The sequence below is a fragment of the Neophocaena asiaeorientalis genome, unplaced genomic scaffold (assembly GCF_003031525.2).
Source record: "Neophocaena asiaeorientalis asiaeorientalis breed wild unplaced genomic scaffold, Neophocaena_asiaeorientalis_V1.1 scaffold59, whole genome shotgun sequence".
NCBI classification, from domain to species: domain Eukaryota; kingdom Metazoa; phylum Chordata; class Mammalia; order Artiodactyla; family Phocoenidae; genus Neophocaena; species Neophocaena asiaeorientalis.
In genome coordinates this window covers 12012019-12034380 of record NW_020174268.1, presented here as the reverse complement: position 1 = coordinate 12034380, position 22362 = coordinate 12012019, and the positions used below count along the sequence as shown (strand labels likewise).

The following is a 22362-nucleotide window of genomic DNA, read 5'->3' as shown; positions in this document are numbered from 1 at the left end:
AGCGAGCCGCGCTCTCAGGCGGGCGCTGTCAAGGCGCCGCGGCCTGCGCAGCCCCGAGGGCCCTGCGTCGCTCTCCCGAGCCAAGGTTCTCAGGAGCGGGCCGCGGAAAAGACGTTAGCGGGAGGAGTTAGCGGCTGTTGGGAGAACGGGTTCAAGGAAACAGTCCCTTCCAAACCCCGGCCATCGCGGGGTGGGCCTCCTTCCTCCCTCCCAGACATCTGCCACAAGAGGCGCAGGTACCCACGGCGACCGCCCGCCCAGGAACGCCCAAGCACACCCGAGCAGGTCCGGGTAGGACGAGCCGGGGCCCGTCGCCGGTTAGCCCCACCCGGCTCTGAACGCCCAGGGCTCGCCTGCGTCCGCCCGGAACATGCCAGGTGAGGGGACGCCATAGCGATGCGGCCTCAGAGCGCGCACGCCCCCTGTGGTTGGCATGGAAACGGCCCCGCGAGGCCCAGGAGCTCCGCTGATTGGCCGATTTAACAGACGCGGGGAGGGGGTGTTGAAGGTAAATAGCTCTGAGCGCTGGGCCACCAAAGCTGGGACTCTGGCTCCCTGACTGGAATCTATTAACATCTCGGTCTCCTTCCGCCCCGCCCCCTTCGGCGGCTCCTCATTCCCAGTCTAAGTGTGCACTTGCTAATTGTTTGAGACAGATGTATAAAGATATAAGACGGAGAAGAGCGAGGCCCGCTGTGGGTTCCAAGCAGGTTTTGGGGACTTCTGACTTGTGGGAGGAGGGCCGCGGAAGAGCACCCTGCTTATCACTGTGGGAAAGGGACGTACTTTCCCACAGTGATGTATCCTGGGTCTTTTGTTTGCAGGCAGGGGGGTGGTGGGGTGACGAATAAGCATAATAGCCCGGAAAGACACGGGCTTGTAGATTTGGACTCCCAATTATCGTGAGGCTTAGCGTCTCGGCTTGGAGGTTTGTCAGACGTCTCTCTCTCTCCTACCAGCTGTCAACCAGATCTTGGAAGAAAGCCAGGAGAGATTCAAATCACAGTTTTGGTTCAAAGCAGCTTTGATCGCTCGCACGGTGGCTTAGGCCCTTTCAGCCCTAATAATTGCAGGGAAGATATCTGTCACAGTGCTCTCTTTTCTGGAGATTCACTGCATCCTTAGAGCCCTGGTGGAAGAGGTTGACTAACCAGCTTGTCTGTTTCTCCTTCCTTGCTAGCAGTAGCCTGTGGAGACTGAGGCTATGCATCTCAGCAGCTCCAAGAGTGGAGTAGTGCTGGCTCCAGTGTCCCGAGGTCCTGATGCCTGTCAGATGATAACCAGAGCCCAGCTTGGCCAGGATCCGCCACAAAGAACAGTACTAGGGGTGCTAACTGAGAATGGGCAGTACAGGAGGACCTGTGGCCAGGTAATGCCTGAGAAGAGCCGGGAAGGCTACTGGCTGAGAAGGGCTCTCATGTCTTGGTGGGAGGTGGGTTTCTCTTGAAATTTTACCTCCAAACTCTTCTTGAGTATTCAACCATGGAATCTGGACTATAGGGACATTTTTTTTTTTTTTAAAGATCACATTGTCAGGTCCCTTTTCCAGCTAGAAACATGAATAATTTTCTTTGTTATTTTGCCAATATCAAGGAAATAACACATACTGTTTAGGTCAAGTATGTGTAAAGTCAGTTAAGTTCTGGGCTAAAAGGAAATGTGAATGCCCCAAAATAAACTATGGAACTGGGGATCTTCCAGATTGGACTGGTATTCAGATTGATCTAGGCTGTGCCTGAAGCATCCTGGATAAACTTTGTTAAGCTCATTGGTGATGGTGTTAGAATCAGGATTGGATCGGCTCTACTAGATTACTTCCAAATGCATGCTTCAAAAGTCGGCTTCTCCTCGGGACAAAGGACAGTTAGGCAAACGGATCATGGGCCATCTGATATCAGTTGCTTGTGCCTAACTGATCATAGGTACCTCCCTTAACAGACTGTAAACAAATTCAGACACTTAAAATGCAAATGAGGAGTTTGATCCTTAAGAATGAATTTTGAAATTAAAAAAAATATTCTTCAAGTATGTTATTAGACAAGCTTCTCATAACTGTGCCTTAAGCCTGTACTGCACATCTATAGTGGAATGAAGTTGGCAATAGTACAGTGGAATAGGTGGGAAGGTATTCTTTCCATTGTATAGGTGAGAAAATTTGAGAGGTTTAAGAACCCCCTACCCCCCAAAAAAAGCCATGATGGAGGCCAGGTCAGAAGCCTCATCTACTGACTCATCTACTGACTGTTCAAGGCATCTGTGTTTTGGTGGCATCTAGTTATGGGAGAAAATTACCCAATCTGTTACAAGCTTTGGAAAAAACTGAGTAAAGGTGGTTTTAACAAACTTAATTTGCTTAGCGATATTTACTTCTTTAAACTTGAAGTCTAAAACCTCTCATGAATTGGTAGTTACTCCTATGCTCACTTTAAATTCAAAACCGTTAGCTAACCTCTATGTTGCCAGGCACTACCTCTACATTTCCCGGTTCTATTCCTCTACAACCTTCTTATAGAAACCGTCTCTTTTACACTTTCCCTTCTCTCTATCCTCCAAAGCCTCTATCTCCATCCTTCCTCTCAGCTAATAACTTTATATCCTATTTTCCTAGAAATATAGATGCACCCAGAAGAGAATTTCCACATGCTCCCATGTATCATATACTCTGCCATCCCCCTCCTGCTTCATGACCCATGTGTCCCTGCTCTCATGTAAGGTGAACCCCCATGTGTGCAGCACACCTGATGCCCTCTTGCCTCTTCAAGGATATCATTCCATCAGCTCTTCTTTCTCAGTTTTCTTTTCTCTACTGGGTCAAACCCAGAAGCATGCAAATATATTGTGATTTTTTTTTTTCAGTCTTAAAAACCTTTCAGCTACAAAGCTCTTGGCAGCAACTGTCCCATTCACGGCAGTGTTTCTTGAGAGTTCGCCTACTGTAAACCCCATCAGGATGAGGCTTTTGCACATCAGGTTTTGTGCTGTATTCCCAGTGTTTAGGATAGTGCCTGGCCAGGGTAGCATGCAAGTGTTTATTGAATGAATACTCTGTCTCAAACTCTTCTCTTGTTGTCTTTGACTCAATTCTTAATCCTTTCCTTACTGGACTGATTGGCGGCATTTGACACTATTGATCACTCTTTATTCCTTGAAATAGTTTCTTCTCTCTCAGCCTGGAAAACACGGCTCTCTCCTGGTTTCCCACCTAGCTCACTGGCCACACCTCCTCAATATCTTGGTTCTTCCTCATCCAATATCTAAAAGCTAGAGTGTGCCAGGGCTTAGTATTTGATCTCAATCTGCATGCACTCCCTTAGCAATCTCTTCAAGTCTCCTGGCATTAAATACCATCTATCTGTTGATGACTCCTTCTTCTATCTCCAGTCTGGACCTCTCAGCTATGTTGCAGGCTCACATGGTGAGCTGCCTACTTGATGTCTCCACTTGGATCATGCAGTAGGCATCTCAAACTTAGGCGAAACCAAACACCAACCCTGGCCTCAGACTGCTCTTCCCAGAGTCTTCCTCATCTCAGTAAATGGAATACCCATCCTTCCTGTTATTCAACCCCAAAACCTTTGTCATCCTTGACCCTTCTTTTTCTTCCACCCCACTTCTAATTTGCTGAGAAAATACTATTGGCTGTATTTTAAAAATGTCCAGAACCTCATTTATTATTCTCATTATGTCATATAATAAGGTTCTACATCTTATAGGCGAATTTATGCATAGTATGCATTTCTAAAATCATCATGTTTCTAAGTAACTAGGTTTAAATGGGACCTTTACAGGAGCCTGTTGACTAAAAGTTAACTATTTAAGGAGGACAATAGGAACTCAGTAACTATGTGTCAAGAACCTTGCTGGGTTGGTATAAAAGCCTGTCATGCTACAAGCACAAAAACTGATTTACAATTTTCCATCCACATGTGGTACCTAGTTCACTTTGGAGGAGAGCTATAGTTTTTCTTTTTTTCTATAATCTTGAGTTCCCTTTGATAAATACATGAGGAAGATGACAAATTTTAGGTAGCTCCTTTCCCAAATGTCAAATGTAGACGAAGATAAGGGCAAAGTCATCCTTGGGAAGCTTCATTTTCTGAAATTCAATTGCAGACATAGATATTTCAATTTAAGATTCCTTGCATCTTTCCAGCCTGCTGGTTTGAGTCACATGGGTTCTTAGCACCTATGAGGGCTACGGGGTGGCCTCTAACAAGAAACTTAACCCTTTTCTAGGGGATCACAGCACTCAGGTGTTTCTCTGGGTCAGAAAATGTCTTCCCTCCAGCTGGAAAGAAAGCGCTGTCTGCCAGCGGGGTTCAGGGGCCAGCCAAGCAAGGATTTGACATGTACGTGGACGAGCCTGAGCAAGGGGACAGAGACAGCTGCACAGGGCGAGAGGGGATGGCATTTGAGGATGCCTATGAAGTAGACACCAGAACACTCAAGTCAGACCTTCACTTCCTGCTGGATTTTAACACAGGTAATGGGACTCATCTGTGGCTGATGGTACCCTGTCTTTGTAATCGTCTGCAGCATTTAGTAGCATATAACTAGCAAGAGAACACCCTGAGTAGTAACTGTTTTCACAACTGCCTGTAGGGGTTTAGTGGATGGAACTAGTTTTTAAATTAAATGTTCTTACCTGATACTGTTGAACCCCCTGCAGTTTCCCCTATGCTGGTAGATTCATCTCTCTACTCCCAGTCTGAAGATGCATCAGATTTTGGTACAGATGTGATAAATGTGACTGAATATGCTGAAGAAATTCATCAGTACCTTAGAGAAGCTGAAGTGAGTTTTCCCAACTTCTCCTTCAATTTCCAGCACCCCAAGCACTTCATATTAAGATAGTTATACACTCTTGGCCATAACCATGAGTGAATGGCATTCTTGTGACATCTAAACATGAGAACGTTTATGAAAAATAATAGTTGTGAGGTGAGTAGCAGTTATTTGGACTATTTCTCTTTGACTCAAAGGGTTTGTATGGGGCTTCCCTGGTGGCGCAGTGGTTGAGAGTCCGCCTGCTGATGCAGGGGACGTGGGTTCGTGCCCCGGTCTGGGAAGATCCCACATGCCGCGGAGCGGCTAGGCCCATGAGCCATGGCCGCTGAGCCTGCGCATTCGGAGCCTGTGCTCCGCAACGGGAGAGGCCACAGCAGTGAGAGGCCCGCGTACCGCCAAAAAAAAAAGGGTTTGTATGTTAAGTATTTCACTCTTGGGGATAATGATTATTGCCATTTTTCCCCTCCTTTAAGTCATCTGTTAACTAATTGCATTACAGAACCAGAATTTCTCACTTTCTTCCATATTGTGGTAAAGATTTATCTGGCTCTTGACTGAGTTTCCTGCTAACCTTTGCTCATGAGATTTTTAAAAATAGCAACTGTTCTGTGGTGTAATCTTTCTAACATAGCAACTATTTGAATATCAAAACTCTTTCCCCAAACAGATAAGACACATGCCCAAAGTGCACTACATGAGGAAACAACCAGACATCACAGAAGGCATGCGAACAATTCTGGTGGACTGGCTGGTTGAGGTGGGAGAAGAATATAAGCTTCGGGCAGAGACTCTCTACCTGGCCGTCAACTTCCTGGACAGGTTTCTTTCCTGCATGTCTGTTCTGAGAGGGAAACTGCAGCTTGTAGGAACAGCAGCTCTTCTCCTGGCTTCGTAAGTGTTCTTCAGCTCAAATAATGTGAAACTTCAGCCTGTCAAAACACTTGATTTCCGTTCCCATTTATTGGAGAAATGCAGTGCTTGATAAGTAAAACTTATTCATGCCTCCTTTGATAGAATGTCATCATTTTTACAGTGTTTACTGAGAATCTGAGTCTTACCATATGTTCACTCTTCCATTTGGATGTTTAAGATCCTCTTAACAAGAAGTTCAATATCATGACTAAGGCAGCCATCAGCTCAAATTCAGGATCCAATTTAACTATTTTGTGGTGTAGTCTTTTGGCTGTATTCTAGTATGAGTAAATGTCCTATTGTAAGAGATTTTGGTTACATAAAAGCCTTCTCTTCATGATCTAGCAAGTGACTCATAATAACACAGTTTATTTGGTTATAGTGAATAAGCTATTTTAGCTGGTTCCTGTTACTATCAATCATTCATAACAATATCTAATTGTGTAGAAAAGGGCTACGTTGTGGCTAATATTCTTTTAAATAAGTGACCTGCTAGTGAATGGTAGTTTCCTTTCTATTCTTCTGGTCTCAGACATAATACTTATTAATGCCTAAAATATTGCAAACATTTCCCTACAGAAAGGAGAAACAAAACCAAAGAATCGATAACTGTGAAATTGTATCATTATCTATCTCTTGGATACATAGCATCTTTTGCTAATTCAATAGAGAAAACTGAACATGATCTTTCAAAAAACTCAAGACCAAAGGAGTTTTCTCCTACCATTGTGTTCAATATAACATTCTTTTCCAAAAGATGATTTGGGGCTTCCCTGGTGGTGCAGTGGTTGAGAGTCTGCCTGCCGATGCAGGGGACACGGGTTCGTGCCCCAGTCCGGGAAGATCCCACATGCCACGGAGCGGCTGGGCCCGTGAGCCATGGCCACTGAGCCTGCGCGTCCAGAGCCTGTGCTCTGCAACGGGAGAGGCTACAACAGTGAGAGGCCCACGTACCGCAAAAACAAAAACAAAAACAAAAGATGATTTGAAATCTATAGAATTAAGAGGAATTCACCCACATGTCTGTCATTCAGAATCTTTCAGCATATCAGAAGCCAAAACCTAAAACTCCCAGTTGGAAATTGTTTCTTTACTATCTCGTAGCAGTAAGTACGACATATCCTTGTCATACTCATGTTCTTGTTCTGGAAACAAGCTCCTCCTCTTTTCACACCTGTATGATTTTGTGATTTGTAAGTGATGTTTAAGTCTGCAAGGGCCATGTGACAGGCATGGTTGTGACAGCACAAGAGGGAGAGCACAGGGTCAAAGCTTTACTTCCCCAAACTCTTTCCCTTTTGTAGGAAATATGAAGAAATATATCCACCTGGAGTAGATGAGTTTGTCTTTATAACTGATGATACCTACACAAAACAACAACTGCTGAGAATGGAACACCTGCTCCTGAAGGTCCTGGCTTTTGACCTGACAGTGCCAACCACCAACCAGTTTCTCCTTCAGTACTTAAGGAGGCAAGGGGTGTGTGTCAGGACTGAGAACCTGGCCAAGGTAGGCCACATGACTTCCAAGAACTTCAGTGCCAAATGGATAAAAAAAGCAGCCTCCTTCAGTTCTTCCTTCCTTTTCAGTTCTTTGCCTTGGGCCCAGAAAAGCTTTTTGGCAACTGGAAGAGAACTAATTCTAAGAACATGACTTCTGCTTACGAGACATTGCTATTAATCGTGTTTGGCAGACACGGGTTGTCTAATCACCCAGGTCTTAGAAAAAATTTAAGCTTGGAAACTGTTCTCTTGTTATATACAGACCACATACAAGCAATACCTCTTAGGTTTACAGAATGGGAACAAGATAAATATGGCTCTATTTGGCTCCAATCTAATCCTAACTTGTTAAGTAATGAAGCACTATTTGGTCATTTGGAGTTCTAAACTTTAGTTGAAGGCACTAAAGTATTGGTTTGGAAAACTTGGTTTCCGTCCATAATGATCTAATATATCTGGTATTTATATGCCATGCAAAGAGTAATAAGGGTGTCTCTATAAGTTTCCCAATATGTTTCTTTTAATTTGATAAGTTCCCACGGGTACTGTTCTAGCCTATGAACTGCATGTATTTGCCTGATAAATTAAGAGCTTTAACATGGACATATTTTTGCCTTTGGCTGAAGGCTTTAGTCCGCTCCAGTGGCCAGAGCAATGCTACTTGACCAGCATAAACCTGCACTACTACAGTATAAGTAACCCATCACGTATACTGTATGGTTAGGCCAAATACTTGCCTATCCATTTTGAAATTTACTTGAAATTTATTACAACGTAAATGTTACTCTGGTTATGGACAGGCATGGCAATTATTAACCCAGTGAATAATTTTGAGCATCTATTTCTGCGCTCATCACTAGATGCACACTGAACAAAGATGACACAGTTTGTCCCCTTGACATTTCTAGGTTTGCTTGTAACCTTAGTCAAATTCCTAATTCTAATGAGATTTTCTCTCTTGTGCTTAGTATGTAGCAGAACTGAGTCTCCTTGAAGCTGACCCGTTCTTGAAATACCTTCCTTCACTGATCGCTGCAGCTGCTTACTGCCTGGCAAACTATACTGTGAACAGGTACTTCTGGGTAAGTGCTCGTTGCTTCTTTCTAGATGAACCTCAAGGCCTATCTAAAGTCTGCTCAGTAACCCTGAAGGCTTAGAATGGGCTGGCCTCTTGTGAAGGAGAGTTAGTTTAATAAGAAACTGGTTGCCTTGCCAGCAGACTACAATGTGCCGCTGAGTACTGCAGGTCAGTCTTCATGGCTTGGACTCAGCGGCTTAGCTCACTGGGGAGCAGAGGTTGCAGGAAGTCAAGGGGATGGTGGTGGCAAGCTCATTGAATGGAAGCAGGTCTGGAAACCTCAACACCCACCTTTATGCAAGGAGGGCTGTTGTAGTATAAGCACTGACCACTTCAAGGCAAAAGATGTTGACTTTTCCCCTCTGTGTAAAATAACCTGGGTCCAGTTAGGATGGTCAGAGGTTGTATCAGGCTTTCAAAGGAACAGGGCAGTTAGCATTGCTTCTTGGCTTGTGACGGTTGGCAAGATTAGAGATGGGCCCCTAAGATTTGGTTCTGAAGGCTCACTTTGTGCTACAAGAGTGGGGCATCTACTTTTATTTTTCTAGAATTCTTACTTTTTATTCTGAATTTGGCTAAGACTCACTCATATTCTATTTAAATAGAGTGTACAGGTAAGTAGAGACCCTTTAGAGGCCAGTAAAAAATCCTGCTCATGAGAGAATAAACTGTCCCCAAAGTGAGCATTATAATTGTACAATGTGAGCAAATTTAGAATTCTGTTTTTCCTAATATCTTATTTCTAAAGTCTCTGAGGAAGGATTACAGTTTCTTTTGAGATGAACATGGATACTCACTAAGTGATTAATCTCCTTTATTTCACCGTTTTATCTTCAGATTTCTGATATCTTATAAAGCTGTATGATGCAATTTTCTTCTTTTGTCTTTTGTTTTGATTAGCCAGAAACCCTTGCTACGTTTACAGGCTATTCATTACGTGAAATTGTGCCTTGCCTGAGTGAGCTGCATAAAGTGTGCCTGGGTATTCCCCACCGACCTCAGCAAGCAATTAGGGAGAAGTACAAGGCTTCCAAGTAAGCTCCTGAGATTCTCTTACCTGGGCTCACTATTTAAAGCTTTAACGAGTGATAGTAACTTCAGAATTAAAAATACAACAAATTGCATATCTGGTGCGAGGATGGAAGAGTAAGGTTTCATGGCAAATCAAGAAAATCAGTTTGGAGGGGCCTAGATTTATAACTTGTCAGCGTTGTAGTACATCTAGTCAGCCAGCTCCTTCCTTTCTGTTAAAACTACTAGAAAGTTTTCTGTGGCCCACACGAGATTTTATGAAACCAAAGTCCTTGGCTTGTGCTGAGCTTGCTTTGGGTCTTATTTCAGGTACATGCACGTGTCTCTCGTGGAACCACCCGCAGTCCTTCCTCTACGATAAGTTTCAGAACCGAAGCGCTTTCAGAACTTAATCTCCAGATCAACAGAATTGGTCTTGATTTTTATAGGTTTCTGCAGGTTGGGTCAAACTAGTGTTGCTATGATATAGATGACATATTTTTTAGAATGTAAATGTATTGAGGTTCTCTTAGACATTGGTAGCTTGTAATATAGTCTAAACTTCCTAAAGAATAAACAACTTGCCTTCTGACCACGTGTTAGGCTTATTTACTGATTACCATGGCTGACACACCTGCCTGGGATTTTACTTGAGAGTATTACAAATGTCATCTTTATTTCAAGAACGGTTCTGTGTTGGTTTTATAAATCTGGCATGCTATTAGGATGAAGTGTTCTGAGGAATCCAGAGACTTTCATGTGTGGTAAAATAGCTACTCTGAGACTCTTTCCTTCCTGTCTTTTTACTCCTCATGTAGGTCTCCACAAATTGGCAAGGGATGAACTCCAAGCCTAAACAGATTAGTGAAGGGATGTAAACAAGCACGGTCTATTCTAGTTTCCCTATTGGACCCTAGGCAGTAAAGACAGTGGGTTGAGGACTGAATTGGTCGGGTAGCTCTGAGGGGTAATTTACATTTAATTCTAAGTCAGGGAAATGATGCTTACTTTGTAAAGGGATACCATTATGTCAATGTCCAGTTTTGATTTAGTCACTCATCAAGCATATATTTTAGCCCTAGAAGATGCTCAGAGAGGTAGAAAAAGAAAATTTTACCAGAGGATGGGACCTCAGAATAATTAAGCTAATCTCTCATATTCATCCCTTGGGAGATATCCACGCTAAATGCAGCTCAAACTCAAATCATTCACGATCCTACAGTTCAACTCACTACATATTCATATATGGCTCCTTTCAGCAGCACTTACATAGTACACAAGATGAGGAAAACTGAAGCAAAAACACACTGTTTCAACTTTCTTTTAAAGATTGGTAGGCAAATCAAGAATAGACTTGGCCTTGAGGGAGAGTGGTGCTTACTGGGGATTGAATAGAAATTTTGTTAATCTCCAGATTAGTAGCCCTGGATCAGTAGGCCCTGGAGGCACACTGGCCTTCTGGTGGTGTGTGTTCTGCTTCACAGAAAGGGGTGATGTGGATTTAGGCCTTTAAAATAATGGCATAGCATCTCATTTCAGCCTTATTTTTCCTCCCCGGCGAGCACTGAAAGCAAGAGCCAGGGAAGTAGGAAGATTGACGTATCTGTTCGGAGTGGACAATTTGATGTGGCAGTTCTGACATTTAGGGCTAGAGAAGGGCTGGGAAAGATGCATAACGTTGAGATGATACATCAAAGTAGAATGTCTCACAGAAATAAAACGTAATAGTGGTTATTTTCCCGATGCCTGAATCCATCTCTGTCCTCGTGCTCCGGCTGTCACTGCCTTGGCTTAGTTCCCGTCATTTCTCACATGCACCCCTCACTGTAGCAACCTCCTGATGGCTCTTCAGTTTCCTTTTCCCTGTTTCCAGGGTTTTCTGAAATGAAGTTGATGGCATCTCTTTCCTGCATCTAATTCTTCAATTCCGCATCACCACCGGGATAAGATAGGGGGCATGCAGGCTCTTGAATGAGCCAGACCCTGACCACTCCGATCTAACAACTTCTGCTTTAGTTAACCCTGCCGAGTCCCTTCTAGTTCCCTGATCGCCTTGTTCCCCCTTCCTTTACTCCCTCCCACACGCTGATCTCTCTCTCTAAACATTTCCCACTTCCCTTTACTGCTTGGCAACCTCCGAGGTGATTCGTTAGATCTAGCCTTTGGCCTCACAACCCCATCAGCCTCAGGGTAAATGTCTCTCATGATAACTGGCTTCTACTTGTCTTGTCTCCCCTCCTAGAGCACACATTTCATCCCTGTCCTCCTAGCATCTGGCTTCATCCTAGAGATTCAATAATATTTTGTTGAATGAATGAATGGATTGTACCTTTTATAGGCAATCACTAGCCCTCAAGTTAATCAAATCTAAAGTGATATTGCTGGGAAGCATAAAGCTTTTCAAAGTACATTTGGATAAAATGAGTTTAAAAGGAAAAAATCGCAATTGGAGGTAAGAGTATATGGTATCCATGTATTGTACAAAGTTCACTCTCTTCATAATTCTTACATTCATTTCAGTATAAGAAACCAGATGATACAGGAAAACTGTCATTAGGGTCTTGAAACAAAAGGCATGTCTTAGATGAGAATGGGGAACACAGTGGCTGTTTTGAGAGGCACATCCAGGGCTCTGCTGTCTTTACATATTCCTCCATCTGCCTTAGAGGATTCACGAGAGAGGTCTCCTAAACATCCTTCTGAACACTTTCTTAGCACCGTACCATAGTCAGGGTCTCTTCATATGCAGCCCTCCTTTCTCCCTTCTCTCCTTCACAGGGGTCGGACCAGCATCGTGATCTGGAGGCTCTCCCTTCCTCCTCCAGTTCCTCCCCTTTTTATCTCATAGGTGGTGTGTTCCCCCAATAAATTTCTTGCACATCTACTCCTGTCTTGATGTCTGTTTTGGGGAGGCCCCAGACTCACCCAGAAGCCTAAGAGGTAGGAATAAACAGTATTTCCCAAATGTACTTGACTACAGAAAATGTTCTTTACACAAACCTGTCAGTGTTTAAAAGGACACTAATGTTTCAAGGAACACGGATCGGAAATGCTGTCCTAGGGAAAAAGGATTAATTAATGTTTACCCAAGCTGACCTACATTTTAATTTCTATGTTATTTATAATTTGATTTGTACAGCTATGTTTAAATTATGTTAGTAAATTTTGTATAAGTTTTTCATAGTCTTATCCAATTATTTCAGTGTTCTGAACTTAAAGAATCCTTCAGGTTATATTAAGCAAGATTCCTAACTGCTTAGATGCAATTGATATTATAGCTGTTGCCCTGGTACCCAGACAGAGGAGGGGTCACCCAGGCAAGCAACAGCTGTCTTCCTTGGGTCCCCTGTGGGTAAGCTGTTAAATGCTATTAATGCAAATCACCAAGATAGTGACTGACTATATATTAAATATTGACACAAGAGGGATTTCTGGAATACTTAAAAATGTCTGAGATGTTATTAGGCTTTTAGTGATTCTATTATCACATTCAGGAGAAACTAAAGTTCTGATTACTAACGTCTGACAGTATAGAATGCTAAAAATTTATAACCCTTTGGCACTGGCTTTTTGAGAGGAATTGAGACACCAAGGTAAATATAAGTATTATATATAGGAGAATCCTTCGGGCATTGTGTTTTGAAAATTATTCAAAGGTTCTTAAAATTATCTGTCCATTGACAAATACTGAATGAATGGATAAAGAAAATGTAGTACATACATACGATGGAATATTACTCAGCCTTAAAAAGAAAGGAAACTCTGACACATGATACAACATGGATTAACCTTGAGGATATTATGCCAAGGTTATGAAATAAGCCCATCACATGAAGACAAATACTGTATGATTCCACTTCTGTGAAGTATCTAGAGTCGTCACATTCATAGAAACAGAAAGTAGAATAGGAGTTGCCAGGGGCTTGGTAAGGGGAAATGGGGGAGTTGTTGTTGAACAGATATAGAGCTTCAGTTCTGCAAGATGAAAAGGTTCTAGAGATTGGTTGCGCAACAATATAAATATACTTAACACTACTGAACTGTACACTTAAATATGGTTAAGATGGTAAATTTTATGTTATATATATTTTTCCATAATTTAAAAAATATAATCTGAGAAGTTTCACATTGGTATTTTTAAGCATTAATATAAGAATAGTCTATCTTGTAGGAAAATACCAGCTCCTTAAGAGCAGAAATATTATTTTATTGGTTTTTGCATCCCCTACTGTTTTGCTGCTCCAAGTGTGGTCCATGGGTCAGCGACATCAGCATCATCTGGGGAGCTTGTTAGAGATGCACAACCTTGGACCCCACAGCAGATTTACTGAATCTAAACCTGAATTTTAATAAGACACCCAGGTGATTCACATGCACATTAAAGCTTGAAAGGCACTGCCCTACAGCACCTAACTCAGAAATATAAGAGTTTAGTCTGTTGTTTGCAGACTAGACTCTACAAGATTTGATAAATGCATTCAACTTCTTTGTTCTAAGAGTTGCTGTCAACTCTAGACCTCACAATTACATATCTGCTAGAAATAAGCAGTGAGCCAAGATTTATATACATTTAAGGTGGGATTTTAAAAAAGTAATATTCTATTTGATTCTCCATCCTGCCTCTGGAACAAACACTGAACTTGAAGACGGAGCCAACTGCCACCCTCCCACTCTCTGTCTTTTTTTTTGCGGTACGTGGGCCTCTCACTGTTGTGGCCTCTCCCATTGTGGAGCACAGGCTCCGGACGCGCAGGCTCAGCGGCCATGGCTCACGGGCCCAGCCGCTCCGCGGCACGTGGGATCTTCCCAGACCGGGGCACGAGCCCGTGTCCCCTGCGTTGGCAGGCGAACTCTCAACCACTGCACCACCAGGGAAGCCCCCCACTCTCTTTTGACCACTTAATGATGTCTATGTGGCAGTATAACTCTGAGAATGTATAGAAAGTCAGCATTTAAACGCTAGATATCATTCCTGTGCTCTGAAATGTTCATCCCACAACCACGTAGCAGAAGAAGACCATGGGTGAGGCCTTTGCTTATGGGGGGAGGCCCTCAAAGCTTTTCTCTCCTCCTTCCCTTCCTCTCTCTCGTTAACTCAAGAAGCCAAGCATCCCAGATATGGCCATATCATGGTACTATATACTCGACTGCCCCCCTACTTCAACCCAGGATGCTTAATGAGAAAGGAACTCCACAAACTGTGAAAAGCTCAAGCTCAGGATCCAGGAGCTCTCATGGCTCCTTCTCCTGGAGCAGCCCTGCGCTTGGGTCTAAGGGGGTGGGCGGATAGATAGGCCTCAGATGGAATCCTCCAGCAAGCCTTCTCCTTGAGCAACACCTCGTGGTGTGCCCGGTAACTACTATGAGCCCCAGGTGTTACAGTATTTGCAATAGTGAGAGTGGAGGATCTAGGCAAGAATGGTTTGTGTCCACAGATATGTGTGCAGTGGTTGGAGGCATCAGCAATTGGTACATTCTCTGACTGTTAAACATGCTGACCTCTCACGCAGAGCTTTTGTAGCTCTGGGCTGGAGAGACTAACCACTGCATATGTTAACGGGGTGACAGTGCCTGAGAATTCAATGCTACACTGGCTGGAAAAAGAATTACTATCTTGCATTTTTATTGTATATACACTTTTCAAATCACTTTCAACTATGCCATCTCATTTGATCCTCACAAGATTTTGCGAGCTTAAATAGGACAGGCATTATTAGCCCCATTTAACAGAAATCTAACCCAAGTCTTGGCAAGTTTAGAGTTAAGTCTGCAATGGTAGTTGACAGCAGTGGCTCAAACCCACTCACTTCACTCATTCCTTAACCACAAGCAAATAACTTAATGCCTCTGGGATGCAGTTTTCTTATCTGTAAACAGTAATGAAAATAATTGGGTCTCGCCCGCAATGTAGATGATACACCTGACGTCTATAGCATAGTGGCTGCCTGCACACAGTAAGAGGTGATACCCGTTAGTTACTGTGATTCCTGCCAGAGATCCCACAGCTAATGTGCAATTACGTTAGAATTGGGACTCAAACCATCTTCTTCTGGTTCTAAGTCCAGCGGTCTTCCCATTATGCATCAGTGTGAGAGATTTTAGACACAGCTCAGGCTTCATCTCCTTCAAGATGTATTCTCTATCCCATTGCATTTCTGGCCACATGTCCCACCGCTCTTTCCTAGTTGCATTCTGTACATCACTAGCTCACCACACTGTGTATAAATCTCCTAGATTCTAAGCTCCCTCAGGACTGGGACCATGTCTCATTTGTCTTGGTATCACCAGAGCTAGATCACTGCCAGAACATAGTAAGCACAGTCAATGTTTGTTAACTTTAACTCAAGGATGGCATCCTGATAGGAATTTTGATAGGAAGCAGTCTCCTGTACAACACTTGCCACAGAGACCACACTGTATCCCTCTGCCTGTGTTTCTTTGTTCTGTTTGACCCCCTTTTGTCTTTTTCCCCCCCTTTTGTCTTTTATCTCTTCTCATAGAGATCTATTTATTAGCTATGCCTATAATTCTCCAATTCTCATGCAGGGTTTGAATAAAATCACAGTTTAGCTCCAGCTGTATAGATTTCTGCAACCCAATATGAAGCTCCTGCCTGCTGCTGAGAAAACACACAGATGTGATTTATAATCAGATTTCAGGGGAATGTGGCATGTTGTCAAGGTTTCATTTCTGGCCAAACAGGAGGGAGGAACTGAAAATTGGGCTGCCAGAAGATGAAAATGTCAGGTAGCATGAAACTCAAGACTCTAAACAATTGGAGGAGGCTACGATTGTCTTTGTTGCTGCTGCTGTTTTGGCTTTATTTGTCTAATTCAAGAAAAGTGAATTATACTTGAGCAAAACAAAGTCACTGCAGATTATACATATGAATGCATATCTATAAATATACAGAGATATACATGCATATATGGAGGTATATGTACGTATGTCTTTGTTTTCTGGAATTAGAAATTTCCATCCTATATAGCAAAGCCTTGATATACAAGCCCATCTTCTTATTTAATCAGTGTTATTAATGTTAATAAATTATTTGAAATGCTTACTCTGAGATAATAAAAGTCATAATCATAACCCATTGTCAAGCATTAGCTATTGTATACAACACATTGAATGATGTGACCATTAGCCATTTAGTAAATGGAGCTCCATTCTAATAAATTAAACGATTTTAAGGAGAAATTTCATAAGCTTAGGTGAGCATTTCAAGGCAACAATTCATTAACTAAACATAATCAGTCTATCTTTTCCTTGCATATTAGAAATCTTATCTCTTTGGACGATGTATCTGAAAAACAGTTTTTGCTATTTTTGCAAGTCATCATGAGAAGGAAAACATAGTAACTGCTTAACTTCCAAACTTCCAAAAGAATGTAATAAAATATTTAGTGCTACTTTAATTGTGAAATACACAAATAAGGGCTCTTTAGATTGGTACAACTATTTTTAAGCTCTTCTATCCTTAAGAGAATAACAACCCTGCTTAATTTAAAACATTACACTCCCTGTATTTCCTTGGTTTGAGAAAATATAAGCAGATTTGACTTCACATTGTTTTGGTAAGGGCATAGTCAGCTGATGAAAGGTGGGCTGTGACCTGTTAGTCAATGACAGCCTGAGCTAACCAGGAGATGGTCAGGGTAGTTTTAAAATCAGTTGGTAACACAGTCTCATGGTAAAGTCGAGGGATGCTTTTTTTCAGACACCTAATGTTGCAAAAAAGCCACGCTATTAATTTTTATTATAGTTGTAATTTAAACTGGCTCTCCAATTTTGAAATGATTACATAAAAGCATTGATTGGTGCCTAAAACACATCTGCTCAGGGGAAGTGAGCAGTTTTTAAATAAACAGCTTACATTTCCCTCATTTAGAAAATAATGAGAGAATACAGTGTTCTATGCATTCAAAGCTTTGATGCATTTGCCTTCATGGTAATATAGTATCACTTAGTTTCTGATGATGGATTAGCTGTGCCATAAGGAAAAAAATAGTATTTTCTGTGAGTGACCTCAACGACCTCAGCTTCAGAAGAAGAAATGATGAAAGCATTAACACCCACCTTCTGCATTGAATGGCCTTGAACAGGTCCTGCTTTCACTGCCTGGTTAGAAAAACTTGGCTGAGAGCAAGAAGTGCCTGTAATCCTTTTAGTTGTCTTTTACCTACTGTTTGCCCAGAGGCTAGGTTTAATTTGAGTGATGGCTCCTGCGGTCTCAGTTTATGTAACTTTGATTGAGGTTAAGGAAAGAAGGAAGAAGCATTCCACCAGGCAGGTTTAGGAGGAGATGTCTAAGCTTTAAGTCACCTGCGAGATGTTAGAACACAAAATTTCAACAGAGAGTAAAATAACTTTGAAGATCTAATTGGGTTTATACAGTGATTCATGAATCAGGGAGCATCCCATCTAGCAAGTAGAGAGATACTCCCAGGAGTTGTACAGAGTGAGAGGCTTTCAGAGGCAGAAGGAGGGTGGGGCAAGGAAGTTAGCAAAGAAAAGAGAATTATTTTAAGCCTGGACATCTTGGAGGGGAGGAAATGTAAGTGGTCTTACCTTGCAGACTACCTTGCTAGTGCTAATCAAAATTTCCAATTGACTATAAAGGTCATAATCTCGAAAGAGGCTGAAACTGCAACGAAGTCTTGGTGTGCTGTCCGTGGGAGCAAAGGATTCTGTTTGCGGCTTGTTAATTTTTCTTTTAACAAGGACTATCACGAGAGTTCTATGTTTTAGGAGTCCTGAAAGGCAGGATTCCAGGCTAATTTAGAGAAAGGAGAATGTGGAAAGAAAAAAGGGATTCCAAGAGAAAATAATCTAAGCCAAAAACTCTGATGAGAAGCCAAGGGTACAGTTCAGAAATTCTGTTTAAAGTATGAATAATAGGCTGTTTTAAAGCCCAGTCTTCAGGAAAAAACTCTCAGAGGAGCCCTGACCCAATCTTTATTTTAGACTCATCCTGTCCCTAGATCTCTGAGTTGCTGTCATTGTACATTGTAGAATACCAGGATGATATTGCTACAGAAGAAATGGTCAACATCTCACTGAATCAACTGGGAGTTTCTCATTTCCTAGGGGAGGTAAGAACATGATGAGGTGAGGAAAGGAATTTAGCCAGTGATGTGCTAAATGTTTCACAAATATATATATATATACATATATTTATTATAAATTGTACAAATGTAAAGAATATGCAGCACACAATTTATGAATATATAATAATAGAATATATAATACTCTTCACTCTATATCCCATATAGCTAAATGATTCTTATAGAATACTTCTGTTGATTTTTGCCAAACTCTTACATCCATGGCCAATCTATAGTTGCAATTGAGAAATGGATAGAGCTCTTACCTGAATGTTGGTAGATATTTTCATTTAAGTCAATGAATAAGATTACGTAAAACAAGAAAGATGTATGTTGGAACTCACTTGTCAATGACTTTGAGTACTGGAAGAATAGTTCTTCAGTTTTTTATACTATTCACAATGCAATGACCAAACATATGACACATTTAAAAAGTTTAATCTGGATTATTTACATTGTCTCTATCACTTTCTTAAGTGCAAACCAGGGATTGGCCAACTTTTTCTGCTAAGGGCCAGATAGTAACTGTTTCAAGCTTTGTGGACCATATGGTCTCTATTTCAGCTATCTCTTTCTATACAATTCTGCCATTGTAGTATGAAGGCAGCCATAGGCATGTTGACCTGAAACAAACAGACTACAAGATATTTCTCTAGCAAAAATGGGTTTATGCAGGATCAGCAGATAATTGCAATTTGGGGTCTGCAAGCTAGCCAAGTACAAGTCGCTGCACGGACTTACACCACATTTCAAGCACTCAATAACCACATGTGGCTAGTGGTTGCCACACTGAACAATGAAGCTGTATAATATACATAGTATGTTGCACTAAAGGAGTATTAAATAACATAATATATGGTGAAACTCAATAAAAGGTTGCCTTTGCCACGTTTCATTCATTCATTCACTCATTTATCTGATATTGGCTGAGCACCTAGTTCACAAGCAAGTGTAGGGACAGAAGGAAAACTAATCCGTGGTCCATGCTTTCAGGGAATTCAGAGTCAAGGAGAAGAGATAAGAGAACTGACAAAAATAATTAGGATGGGGAAAGTTAAAAGTGCCACAAGAGAAGCACAGAGAGAGAAAATGCTATGGGGCTTCAGCAGAGGGGAGGCTCTATCTAGCTAGAAGATCAAGGAAATTTGGGGTCATTTAAACTGAAAGAAAAAAGAAAAAAAGATGGGTAGAGAGTAGGCGTTCAGAGTTATGGAGAAGGGCACTCCAGGCAGAGGAAACAGCTTGAACAAAGGCATGGAGGTGAGCCAAGCATGGAGTGTCCGTGAAAGGTTCTGTAAGCTTGGAGCTTAAGGTGAGTAAAGAGAAGGAAGGTGAAGGGCTTGAGGGGAAGGCAGTGGACAGTCATTACAGCCTATGAGCTAGGGACAGTTGCCATCTTCTGAAGTTTACTCTAGCAATGCTGTACATAATTTGAAAGAAATATTGAGAGATGGTGCTGGGACTTCTGGAATCCTTTGGGTGAGAGGTACTGAAGTCATGAACTAGAAGAAGGAAAATGAAAATAAAAAGGAGAGGACGGGGCTTCCCTGGTGGCGCAGTGGTTTAGAATCCGCCTGCCAATGTAGGGGACATAGGTTCAAGCCCTGACCCTGGAAGATCCCACATGCCATGGAGCAACTAAGCCTGTGTGCCACAAGTACTAAGCCTGGGCTCTAGAGCCCGCGAGCCACAACTACTGAAGCCCGCGTGCCTAGAGCCTGTGCTCTACAACAGGAGAAGCCACCACAATGAGAAGCCCGCGTGCTGCAACGAAGAGTAATCCCTGCTCACTGCAACTAGAGAAAGCCTGCGCGCAGCAACAAAGACAAAAGGAAGGACGGCGCAAGAAATACTATTAGAGGTTGAATGAATATGATTTGCAACTGCATGGAATGAGGAGAGAAAAGAGTTGGAGATGCTGGGGTGTCTAGTGTAGTATTGATGCACTAACAACAGCAAACAAAGGAAATCTGGGAGGGAAGATGATGACCCAGTTAGGGACATACTGAATTTCGTTGATAAATTTTTATTGGAGAAATAAGTAATAAAGATATTTGATCTTCTTAAGTACACATGTAGAGAGGAAATAAACTAGTGTTTAGGAAAGTTGGGACACTTTCCCCTCAGCATCTATAATTTTAGGCAAGCAGCCCCACATCTCTGTGCATTACCGCACTGACCAGTACTGATCATTTTTTGAGGTCAGATCTATATTTCTTTCTATTATCTATTAATCTTGCTTTAAGTCTTTAATAGAAATGTTGCTCCTCTGCCCAAAGGAGGAATGTGTCAGGGAGGGTACATTCCCTGGGGTCCCTAACTAGAATACGTGAGAAATGCAACTGCTAACCTGAAAAAAAGAGGGAATTCAGAGTCCTTAGTCCTGCATACATTTTCAGGGTCTGGTTCCAAATGCATGTAAGTAAATTGAGGCATGCCTCCCTGGAGAAAAGAGACATTCCCATCCGTCATGTTGCATAACCTGAGGGCATCAATTCGCATCACATAGTATACTATGTTGTACACCTGGGGTACAATGTGAACGGTCCTTCCTGGTCCTCTCCAACACTGCAATATTGGAGAGCTTACTGTTGTTCTCATTGGTATCACATGATTAATGGGGTTGGCGGGAGTAGAAAGGAATCATGTTACCCTTTGTTCTCCATGTTAGGCAAGACTAGGAACCTAGGTTTTTAGGTCCTTAAAGATTGCAGGGTACTTATCAAAGAAGTAAAAGTAATATCAGTGCTACAGATACATTCCAACATTATTTTCAGAACAGATATTGCTATTATAATATACTGATATTAATACTAATCAGGGATCCAAGGATTTCTGGATAAATTCTCTTATCAATAGAGTTGCCATTGCTATAATATTCTATGGGGTAAGCACATTCTGCATCTGCCTGTCTCCTCCACAAAAGGGCTTATATATCTAGAGAAGGTGCGGTCTTCTGTAAGGGAAGAGGAAGATTATAAATCTTCATTACTCAATGTAGGACGAGGAATTTTAGATCCCAAGATAACGCAACAAAAGAGTGATGATAGTGTTTGTTATCTTAGGCTGTTGATGTGTGAATATTATTGACCATAAATTTAATCCTGATATCTTTGAACTGTAGCAGAATTCTAGGACTTCATTTCCTAATGTCTTCATTACAGCTGTAAATCTCAAAATAAATACAATCCTTACAAAGAATGCATCAGCAGCTGGGGTAATGAAATGCTACTTGCCTTCTGCTAGGTAGACTTAAATTAAGCAAAATGTGTGCTCTTCATTACATAATAATTCTTTACAGGCAAATGTTCCACAGTAAAAGTCTGCAACTTATCAGGGAGGGTTCCATCCCTGGGGTCCCTGGGCATGTGCATGGAGATGCTCAAGCTCAAATGCAAAAGATAAATGGGACCTGGTATTTTTGGGTTCCTGGAGCCCTACTAATTAGGGCACAAAGATGGGTTTTTTCTTCTCAGATTGGAAATGCATTTGCCATGGAAAATCAACCAAATAATCAACAAATATTTATTGAAGAGAAACCATGATCCTTGTTGTCATCAACTACAACAAACATTTCTTTGTGTGGGTAACACACACATTACCTATACAAGGGGTGAAAAAGCCGTAAGACATGGATTAGGCAACAGAGGATCAAACATCTCTAGTAGGGGAAACTAGATTTTAAGATGTAAACAGAAAGTATGTGGTAAGAGACATAGATAGACACAGCCACTTTAGTGAGCATTATTCTAGATTCTATGAGACACTTAATAAGAAGTGTAAGAACTAATTTCTGTGCTGAGGGAAACAGTTTAATTGGGGAATGGCGTAAAAATAAAACAGTATGAGAACAAGAGGATATTATACTATAAAGAGCTAAGTAGTAAGATGCAGAATGAGGACCTGTGAAGATTGGAAGAAGAGAAAGAGAGCAAGCAATATGGCATCATTAGTCAGGGATGTC

General features: G+C 41.8%; 1 protein-coding gene across 1 annotated transcript; it reads left to right on the top strand.

Annotated features, from left to right (window-relative positions):
- The first annotated feature begins 1186 nt into the window (after positions 1–1186).
- CCNA1 (cyclin A1) lies at positions 1187–9698 on the top strand. Its single transcript, XM_024755522.1, has 8 exons — positions 1187–1369; positions 4237–4483; positions 4670–4794; positions 5456–5679; positions 7005–7209; positions 8171–8284; positions 9181–9314; positions 9622–9698. Exons 1-8 carry the CDS (start codon positions 1205–1207, stop codon positions 9671–9673), a joined length of 1266 nt encoding a protein of 421 aa, XP_024611290.1. The 5' UTR covers positions 1187–1204; the 3' UTR covers positions 9674–9698.
- Positions 9699–22362: the final 12664 nt, after the last annotated feature.

Bases quoted from the DNA above. Each gene is read 5' to 3' on its own strand.
- CCNA1 (XM_024755522.1), top strand. From the start codon at position 1,205: ATGCATCTCAGCAGCTCCAAGAGTGGAGTAGTGCTGGCTCCAGTGTCC. The intron at 5,680-7,004 runs GTAAGTGTTCTT...TCCCTTTTGTAG, and splicing joins GCAGCTCTTCTCCTGGCTTC to GAAATATGAAGAAATATATC. The intron at 7,210-8,170 runs GTAGGCCACATG...TCTTGTGCTTAG, and splicing joins GGACTGAGAACCTGGCCAAG to TATGTAGCAGAACTGAGTCT.